The 10,402-nt window shown below is 46.1% G+C and overlaps 1 protein-coding gene and 1 pseudogene across 1 annotated transcript in view; both read right to left on the bottom strand.

Moving 5' to 3' along the window:
• Positions 1-3,143: 3,143 nt before the first annotated feature.
• On the bottom strand, positions 3,144-6,281 carry LOC116541264 (annotated as a pseudogene).
• A 162-nt stretch (positions 6,282-6,443) lies between these two features.
• IKBKG (inhibitor of nuclear factor kappa B kinase regulatory subunit gamma) overlaps positions 6,444-10,402 on the bottom strand; it is a 21,321-nt gene continuing 17,362 nt past the window's right edge. Inside the window, 1 exon segment of the mRNA XM_032265321.1 lies at positions 6,444-6,601. Within this exon segment, the coding sequence (XP_032121212.1) occupies positions 6,556-6,601 (46 nt within the window). The 3' untranslated portion in view covers positions 6,444-6,555.

Raw genomic sequence — 10,402 nt, 5'->3', positions numbered from 1 at the left:
TTAATAAATGGTGTTGGGAAAACTGGCTAGCCATGTGCAGAAAGAAGAAACTGGACCCCTTCCTGACACCTTACACTAAAATTAACTCCAGATGGATTAAAGACTTAAACATAAGACCTAACACCATAAAAACACTAAAAGAAAATCTAGGCAAAACCATTCAGGACATAGGCATAGGCAAGGACTTCATGACCAAAACACCAAAAGCATTGACAACAAAAGCCAAAATAGACAAATAGGACCTGATCAAACTCCACAGCTTCTGCACGGCAAAAGAAACAGTCATTAGAGTGAATCGGCAACCAACAGAATGGGAAAAAATTTTTGCAGTGTACCCATCTGACAAAGGGCTGATATCCAGAATTTACAAAGAACTAAAACAGATTTACAAGAAAAAAACAAACAAGCCCATTCAAAAGTGGGCAAAGGATATGAGGCGAACAAACATATGAAAAAATGCTCATCATCACTGGTCATCAGAGAAATGCAAATCAAAACTATATTGAGATACCATCTCATGCCAGTTAGAATGGCGATCATTAAAAAATCTGGAGACAACAGATGCTGGAGAGGATGTGGAGAAATAGGAACACTTTTACACTGTTGGTGGGAGTGTAAACTAGTTCAACCATTGTGGAAGACAGTGTGGCGATTCCTCGAGGACCTAGAAATAGAAATTCCATTTGACCCAGCAATCCCATTACTGGATATATATCCAAAGGATTATAAATCGTTCTACTATAAGGACACGTGCACACGAATGTTCATTGCAGCACTGTTTACAATAGCAAAGACCTGGAACCAACCCAAATGCCCATCGATGATAGGCTGGACAGGGAAAATGTGGCACATATACACCATGGAATATTATGCAGCCATAAAAAATGATGAGTTTGTGTCCTTTGTGGGGACATGGATGAACCTGGAAACCATCATTCTCAGCAAACTGACAAAGGAGCAGAAAATCAAACACCACATGTTCTCACTCATAGGTAGGTGTTGAACAATGAGGACACATGACACAGGGAGGAGAGCATCACACACTGGGGTCTGTAGGGGGGAAATAGGGGAGGGACAGCGGGGAGTGAGGAGTTGGGGAGAGATAGCATGGGGAGAAATGCCAGATATAGGTGATGGGGAGGAAGGCAGCACATCACACTGCCACGTGTGTATCTATGCAACAATCTTGCATGTTCTTCACATGTACCCCAAAACCTAAAATGCAATAAGAAAAAAAACCTGTCTTTGAACACACCTCCTGAGCATGTTGAAACTGTTAGAATTTTTACAGTGTGACTGAAAGAGGCAGCACTCACAGTCTTCATGAATCTTATTTCAAAAATGTGTACCGATAGCCATTTCAGACAGCCAGCTGGGATGCTTTCTATTACATACAGCAAAATCTGATTCATGACCAAGAAATTTTTTGCAATGCAAAAAGATAAACGGTAATTAAAATATCTGCTCTACCCTGGAGGCAATGCCACACATCTACAACCATCTGATCTTTGACAAACCTGACAAAAACAAGCAATGGGGAAAGGATTCCCTGTTTAATAAATGGAGTTGGGAAAACTGGCTAGCCATGTGCAGAAAGCAGAAACTGGACCCCTTCCTGATACCTTACACTAAAATTAACTCCAGATGGATTAAAGACTTAAACATAAGTCCTAAAACTATAAAAACCCTAGAAGAAAACCTAGGCAAAACCATTCAGGACATAGGCATAGGCAAGGACTTTATGATTAAAACACCAAAAGCAATGGCAACAAAAGCCAAAATAGACAAATGGGACCTAATTAAACTCAGAACTTCTGTACAGCAAAAGAAACAATCATTAGGGTGAACCAGCAACCAACAGAACGGGAAAAAATTTGTGCCATCTACCCATCTGACAAAGGGCTAACATCCAGAATCTACAAAGAACTAAAACAGATTTACAAGAAAAAAACAAACAAACCCATCCAAAAGTGGGTAAAGGATATGAACAGATACTTTTCAAAAGAAGACATATATGAGGGCCACAAATATGTGAAAAAATGCTCATCACCACTGATTATTGAGAAATGAAAATCAAAACCACACTGAGATACCACCTCACACCAGTTAGAATGGCGATCATTAGGGACTCCATGTTTGGATCCCCTTCCACGAACGCTCTCATGGAAGCTGTTTTTCCTCTATCCTAGATTTCCCCTCTGGAGTCCCCTTCCACACTCTCTCGTGGAAGCCTGTCTTCCCCTCCTAAATTCCATCTCTCTCTATTCCCTTCCACTCAATATGGAAGCTGCTTTCCTCTCCTGGATTCCATCTTTTCTTTCTCTCACTCAGTGTGAGAGTTAGCTGTTTCTTTCTCTCTCCTTCTCCTGTTTCTCTCTCTCTCTAAATAAACCACTTTCTACAAAAAAAAAAAAAAAAAAAAAAAGAATGGCAATCATTTAAAAATCTGGAGACAACAGATGCTGGAGAGGATGTGGAGAAATAGGAACATTTTTACACTGTTGGTAGGAGTGTAAACTAGTTCAACCATTGTGGAAGACAGTGTGGCGTTTCCTCAAGGACCTAGAAACAGAAATTCCATTTGACCCAGCAATCCCATTACTGGGTATATACCCAAAGGATTATAAATCATTCTATTATAAAGACACATGCATACGTATGTTCATAGCGGCACTGTTTACAATAGCAAAGACCTGGAACCAACCCAAATGCCCATCGATGATAGACTGGACAGGGAAAATGTGGCACATATACACCATGGAATATTATGCAGCCATCAAAAATGATGAGTTTGTGTCCTTTGTAGGGACATGGATGAATCTGGAAACCATCATTCTCAGCAAACTGACACAAGAACAGAAAATCCAACACCGCATGTTCTCACTCACAGGTGGGTGATGAACAATGAGAACACATGGACACAGGGAGGGGAGCATCACACACTGGGGTCTGTTGGGGGGAGGCCAAGGGAAGGACAGTGTGGGGGTGGGGAGGTCAGGGAGGGACAACATGGGGAGAAATGCCAGATATAGGTGATGAGGGGATGGAGGCAGCAAACCACATTGCCATATGTGTAACTATGCAGTCTCTGCGTGATCTGCACATGTACCCCAGAACTTAAAGTACAATTTAAAAATATATATCTGCTTTATCATACAACCAATCTGTAGAATTCAATCCCTCCTAAAGTGTCTAAAAGGATTAGGAGTTGTGGCACATTGTTTTGCATAAAACCCTTCCTCTGCATAAAACCCAGGGGTGAAAGGCTGTTAATCATGTAATAAAACCACAATAATTTTCATTTTTGTATTAAATTGTAGCTATACATTTACAAAAGTTTATAAAGAAATGTGACAACTTGCAAGGCTGCTCTGTACAGGTTCTCAACAAAATGTTTCCACACCAACTTAGACAAAGGGCCTAAAATGATCCTATAAAAACAATGTCATTTTAACACTTGTTAGTGTCAAGATGAGAGCCATTTTCCGTTGCTACGACTGTCTCTTCTGTTATCACAGTCATGATCCAGCCATTGTGGTTCCAATCATCGTAGAAGAAATCATCTCTGCATCCTCTATTAATGATTGTCAGATCCATGATCAGTGTGACGCTGTTCCTGGCTATAATGTCGAACCGCTAGGTAGGGATGAGAATTCCATCTGACTCTGCGCTGTGATGAGGGTGCATCTTGGCACCACTGCGAGCTCAAAGACTGGTTCGAAGTACGATTGTGTGATTGAACGGATGCTGGTGAAATCCTAGTTTATCCAGAGGTGGAGAAGCAAAGATGGCATTTTTTCTGAAATCACTGTTCATCACTGCTTGTCTCTGAAAATTTTCTGGAGAAGAGGAAAGATCTCTGAAGTATCTGTGCTGATAGAGCCCTGTTACCCACTGTCCTTCCATTCCCACCACTGGGAGATTTGGGGGCAGGGCTGGAATTAGCAACACAAGGCTGGGGGCATGGTAAGCTGATATTGTGCGAGACATGACTACTTCCTGTCTAAGTTGAACTTGGATAGGCCTTCCATAGAGTTTAATTCCACTAAGAGTAGATACTTCGTGTGTGAAATTCATAGATGCAAATTGCTTTGGTTTACCATCCTTATCTTTTGGAATTTTCACCTTGATTCCTGGCCCAGCCTGGTGGAATAGCTTGAAAAGGAGCTCTTCGGTCACATTTGTCTCAAGATTGTCCACAAGGAGAGTGGGATTCATCTCAGCAATAAGACCCTGGAGGCAGCAGTGTGGAAAGTACAGGATGGAACAGAGAGGAATGAGGAGGAGGGGGCCAGAGCCTGCCATAAGTCCAGACAGGGTAACTGAGAGGTGGCATCCTTCTATGTATCCACCGGGACCCACATCCTACTCCTCCTCTTTGCCAGATCACAAGTCCAGCAGCATGACAGCACCAGCCAGGGTTGCTCAGTCTGAGTTGGAAAAGGTGGGCTATCCCGCATGCAGGACACCACTGCACGTTTTCCTTAACATCGGGTACCAGCTGGTTTTACAGGGAGTGGTCTTCTTGAGATCATGAAAGGAAAACACAGGCCACCATTTGTTGAACACCCTCTTGGTGTCAAAATCAATGTTAGGGAAGTTCATGCAATAAACAAAATTTCATTCCTAATGACAAACGTGAAAATTGCATTACTTATCAGAAACTTGGCAAGATATTAAACAGAGATTCATAGACAGGTGTTTCTGGCTCCAAAGCTTCTATTCTGTCTGAGGTTCTCCCTCAAGTTACCAGTATGGAGGGAAGAAACAAGGCAGTGATACCTTAGAAGGCCTAACCTAGGTACCCTAGCCGGCCCAGAGTCAGCCCAAGGAGAAGAAGTCACTCACCCACAGTCTAAAAAGGAAGATTTGGGTGGATAAGACTCTTGCAGGGTGAGGAGCATAGTTCTTAGAACATACACCGAGCACTTAATTGTCAGAAGCATCAATTATTCCCCTGCCTACCACCCCCATAGACAGAACAGCGAGGCCTCTCCAAGTCTGTTCCTTCATTCATAAAGTGGACCTGATAGTCATAACTCCATTGAGGGTTCCTGCATTTAAGGAGATGATGGATGCACATAACTGTCTTCCTCAGAAAAAACTCCAGATTCTCAAATTTCCCCACACCAAGGAACTCAGCCCATGGCTGGGAGTCAGGCCAAGGACTGAGAGGGTGCCATAGACACTAGGACATCACAGGGAGCCAGATGAGAATGGCCCAAGCTGGGCTCAGGGCACGTGTTCTGAGAAACGACCATCAAGAGGCTTCGGAAGACATTTGATGTGGATGTTGAGGAACGGGGTGCAAGTGGAGAGGTGCAGCAGAGAGTTGCCTTGCTCAACCTGTTTCTGTGGCTTTACCCGTAGCTCCTGGGTGGGGGTGAGCTGAAGCACAGGCACATTTAGTGGGAAGTGAGGAAGGGAATGCTAATTGCTCAAGCTGTTATTTGTATGTGGAGGGCAGGGTCTAGAAACACAGCAGGGGGAGCAAAAACAGGACTTTTCAGATATTGTCAAAGCCCTGCCAATCCCATCTTCCAGCATCCGGGAGCGGCCATGAATGGTCCTGTTAGGACTTTGAGGGACTGAGGATCCAAGGCTCTCTTCCTTTCCCTATAGAGGCTTCAGTGCTATAGGACCAGCAGCCTGCTCCTGTGATGTCATTCAACCTCGGTGGCCTTCTTAGAGGCCCTGTCTCCAAATCCATGCACGTTGAGGGTGAGGGCTTCCACATATAAATTTTGGGGGTACACACTCAGCCCATAAGACACTCCAAGCAGAACATGTTCCAAAATCATATCTCTATATTGTATGACTTTTCCATCGATCCCTTATGTTGTTTAAATGCAATTCATGTGACATCTGGCCTGTGGGATCTCCTCTTTTGAGAACCATCCATTCATATCCTTTTTGTGTTTTTTTTAATAATTGGAATAGTCACATTTTAGTTATTGACTGGAGAGTACTCTTTCCATGTTCAAGATACCAAATATTTACCATAATTGGAAGTACTTTTGCTCCACATTGCTTCATTTTATCTTTGCTCATAGAATTTTCCGTACAGAAGTAATTTTGTGTATGTCATTCCACAAGTCTCTGTAATTGCACAAATTATCCAACGACCATGTTCTGCTTTCATAAGCTACAAACAGACAGCAAAGATGTATGATTTACAACTAAAAATGCAACAGAAATAGTTGACATTTGTTGGAATGGGGAGAAACCTGGCATACAAATTAGCTTTCAGCCAATGGGTCTTCTACAATAAGTTTCAAACTCCTGTGTGATTGGATCCCTCGCCCAACCCCCAGTAAAGCATCAGGCCCAACGGCAGCCTCATCGTGGAGAAGGCGTGCCGCCTTGATGTCACGTGACTAGTGCCTAGTAAACCCTTTCTTTCCCCAGGGCCTGCACAAAGCCCTCTTAACGTCCTTGATCCACGTGCTGTAGAAGAAGGGGTAGAGCACATGAGTGAGGACCATACACGGCACTGAGAGTATGCAGAGTTGGGAAGGATGTAGCTGGGGACTGAAGCGAGGTGGAGAAGACAGGTCACAGTGAGGTGGGCAGCACAGCTGGAAAAGGCCTTTCCTCAGCCCTGGGTGGAACGAATCCCCACCAGCATACCCGTAGGAGACCACAACCAGGACTCAGGGTGCAAGAGCCACCAGGAAACTGAAGAACAGGGCAAGCTCATTGGTACATGTGCTGGAGCAAGAGAGTCTGAGCAGGGCAGAGGTCGCAGAAGAAGTGGGTGATGAGGCGAGGCCTGCAGAACTCGGGTAGCACTTTGAGGATGGTGTAGGTGAATGCGTTGGCCAAGGCCAGTAGGCAGGAGATGGACGTGAGGCCTGAGTGGGTTGGTTGGCCCACAAGGACTAAATAGCACAATGGCTGGCAGACAGCTGCATTGTGATCCAGGCTACAGCTGTGAGGAGGAAGCACTCCCAGGGTGCCAGGAAATGGAGAAAGAATATCTGCATGAGACAAGCACAATAAGGGACGGGCCCCATGACTGACCGAATCCCTGCATCTCCCGGCTTCCTGACTCAGTGCCCACTGAGTTCTGTTCCTCCAAGGGTACAATGACATCCATCGGCTGCCCACCCCCCGCTGACACACTCTCTGTTTGAGGGTTCGCCTCTCAATGACTATGGAGAAAGCAGCCTGGGCCCTGTAGAAGAGCAGCTGCTAGTCTTCTGGTTGGTACCAACCCTAGGTCTCTGAGGAAAGGACAGAGCAGGGTCACTCCGCTTCACAAGGCAAAGTCAGTCGCCCATTCTCCCTGCCAGTTCTCAAGCCTATAACGTCAGCATTTTGGGAGGCCAAGGTGGAAAGATTGCTTGATTCCAGGAGTTCGAGTCCAGCCTGGGCAACACAGTGAGACCCTGTCTCTACTGCCAAAAAACAGAAGGAAGGAAGGAAGGGAGGAAGGGAGGGAGGAAGGGAGGGAGGAAGAGAGGGAGGGAGGGAGAGAGGGGAGGAGGGAGGAAATGTCACCCGTCAAACACAGCTTTAGGAGAGGGTGTAAATGTTCAATGTTGATTTTCTTCTGTGTCTTCATTTGCATTTTCATGGGAGCTTACAGGAGGCACACAGGTCTCTTAGACAACATTTTAAAAATAACGACTTGAGGTTTAATTCACATGCCACACAATTCACATGTCTAAAGTGTACGGTTTGGTGGTTTTTAGTGTACTCGTAGGTACGTGCCGCTATCACCATGACCAGTTTCAAGACATTCTCATCATCCCAGAAGGAAACCCTGTCTCCATTAGCAGTCACTCCTCATTTCCTCCCAACTCCTCCAGCCCCGGGCAACCACCAACCCACTTTCCTTAGACAACGTTTTGAACCCTTATTGGCAGGAATTATAGTCAAATGGAAAATCCAGTTTGGGGCATAGTGTAAGCTAGAATTGGTTTCATGGTTTTTCCTTGTGCCTTGGGTTGGCACTGCCGTAACAGCACTGCATCCATCCTTTCTTCAGTAACTCTGCTGCACACGAAGGGCATTTCTGCCCTTTGTACAGATGAGGAAACTAAGGCTCAGAGAGATAAAGCAAGGGGCACAGTGGGACTTGTCCCCGAGACCCCAGAATCTGTGCTCCTGCTTATACATTATAAGGCCAACATGATCTATCCATCCAAATTACAAATAAATAAGTAAATTAAAATACTTATAAAAAGTCCCCTCATGCTGGGCGCAGTGGCTCACGCCTGCAATCCCAGTATTTTCAGAGGCTAAGGCAGGTGGATATCTCGAGGTAAGGACTTTGACACCAGCCTGGCCAACGTGGTGAAACCCTGACTCTACTAAAAATACAAAAATTAGCCAGGCATGGCAGTAGACACCTATAGTCCCAGCAACTGAGGAGGCTGAGGCAGGAGAATGGCTTGAACCTGGGAGACGGAGGTTTTAGTGAGCTGAGATAGTGCCACAGCACTCCAGCCTGGCAACAGAGCGAGACTCCATCTCAAAAAAAAGAAAAAGAAGACAAAGTTCCTCCATTCTGGGCACAGTGGCTCACGCCTGTAATCCCAACACTTATGGAGGCAGAGGCAGGATGATTGCTTGAGCCCAGGACTTTGAAACCAGTTTGGGCAACATGACAAGACCCCCATCTCTGCAAAAATGAAAAAAAAAAAAAAAAAGACAAGAATTAGTGCCCCCAAGTTAGTCACCATGCTTCCTACCATAGGCTTTGGGTGTTATCTCTATCCCATTAATGCAGTCACTTCTACCAAGCACCACTTATAGTGACAGCAAGTGGTCTACAAAAATACTGACAGAGGAATCCTGATGGAGCTTCAAGAAAAGCTCAGGCCACCAAGGAATGTGCACGAAGTGGAGCTGTGCTGAGCATGTTCTAGGGCAGGGGTCCTGACACTGGTCCGTGACCCTGTTAAGAACTGGGCCACAGAGCAGGAGGTGAGTGGTGGGCAAGTGAGCGAAGCCTCATCTGTATGTACAGATGCTCCCCAATGCTCGTGTGACCTCCTGAGCTCTGCCTCCTCTCCAGTCAGTGGTGGCCTTACACTCTCACAGGGTTTCAGACACTGTTGTGAACTGCGTGTGTGAGGAATCTAGGTTGTGTGGTCCTTATGAGCATCTAACGAATGCCTGATGATCTGAAGTGGACCAGTTTCATCCCCAAACCATCACCCCAGCCCCCGACCCCACCCCCATCTGTGGAAAACTTGTCACTGGTGCCAAAAAGGTTGGAGATCCCTGTTCCCGGGGATGTTGCCTGACTGAGCTGGAGGAGGTCCCTGCTCTCCCTCTGGTGGAGGGAGAGAGAAAAAGCAGGATAAATGAGGCCATTTGAACTGCCAAGCAGGGAGTTAAAACAGAGCAGTGCGACTTAGGATGAGTACTTACTTTAAGGTGAAGAAGGTGATAAACTAAGAGCCATTTAAGATTTAAACTGAAAGCTGAATGAGAAAAAGACATCGGCCACACAAAGATGAGGAGACCACAGGGTCAAGTGCCATGTGTGCTAGGAAGGGGCAGCAGGAGAGGGACATGACATGGTGTCCCAGTGGCACGTGGGCTTTGCGAGCCAGGCTGCAGATGGAGTTCAGGTTTCCAGGACAACCCAAGGACAGAAGAGGATTTCAGCAAAGGTTTGCCAGATGACATTGGCTGCCATGCGCAGAGTGGATCCCAGGGAGCCCGCTGTCTCCAGTGTGAAGTCAGCAAGGAGGTCACCATGATAGTTTTGGCAAAAGGTGAAGGATCATGAAAGGAAGAGAAATCAATCTTGGCTTCAGCAACTGAGGATGAGGGAAAGGGCAGAGCTGGCAGCAGGTAGGAGCTCAAAATCCAGCTGTGGCTTGGACCGGCTGCTGGGCTCGCTTTCACAAAGGAACAAATCAGGACTTGAAGACAGACATCTCTCATCAGCATCAAGTCCTTGAAGATGGACAAGGTCACAAAGGGGGAGTGGCTGAGCAAGGAGAGGAAGAGAATTCGGGACTCAGCTCGGAGACACAGGAACCAGCAAGGAGCCTGCAAAGCAGCTGCCGGGGATTGGGAAGAGAACCAAGGGGTCCAAGGAGGAGAAAATGACGGTGCTGGCCAGGCACGGTGGCTCACGCCTGTAATCCTAGCACTTTGGGAGGCCGAGGCGGGTGGATCACAAGGTCAGGAGATTGAGACCAGCCTGGCTAAGATGGTGAAACCCCGTCTCTACTAAAAATTGGCCAGGTGGGGTGGCACAGCCAGTAGTCCCTGCTGCTGCAGAGGCTGAGGCAGGAGAATTGCTTAAACTCCAGAGGCAGAGGTTGTGGTGAGCTGAGGTCACGCCACTGCACTCCATTCTGGGTAGAGGGAGATTCCGTCTCAAAAGAAAAGAAAAGAAAAAAGAGAGAAAGAAAGAAAAAGAAAAAAAGGAAAG

The sequence above is a fragment of the Sapajus apella genome, unplaced genomic scaffold (assembly GCF_009761245.1).
Source record: "Sapajus apella isolate SASKATOON/1434 unplaced genomic scaffold, GSC_monkey_1.0 scaffold149, whole genome shotgun sequence".
In the NCBI taxonomy this organism is placed as follows: domain Eukaryota; kingdom Metazoa; phylum Chordata; class Mammalia; order Primates; family Cebidae; genus Sapajus; species Sapajus apella.
The sequence above is the reverse complement of the archived record's forward strand: the minus strand, read 5'-3'. Positions and strand labels throughout refer to the sequence as shown.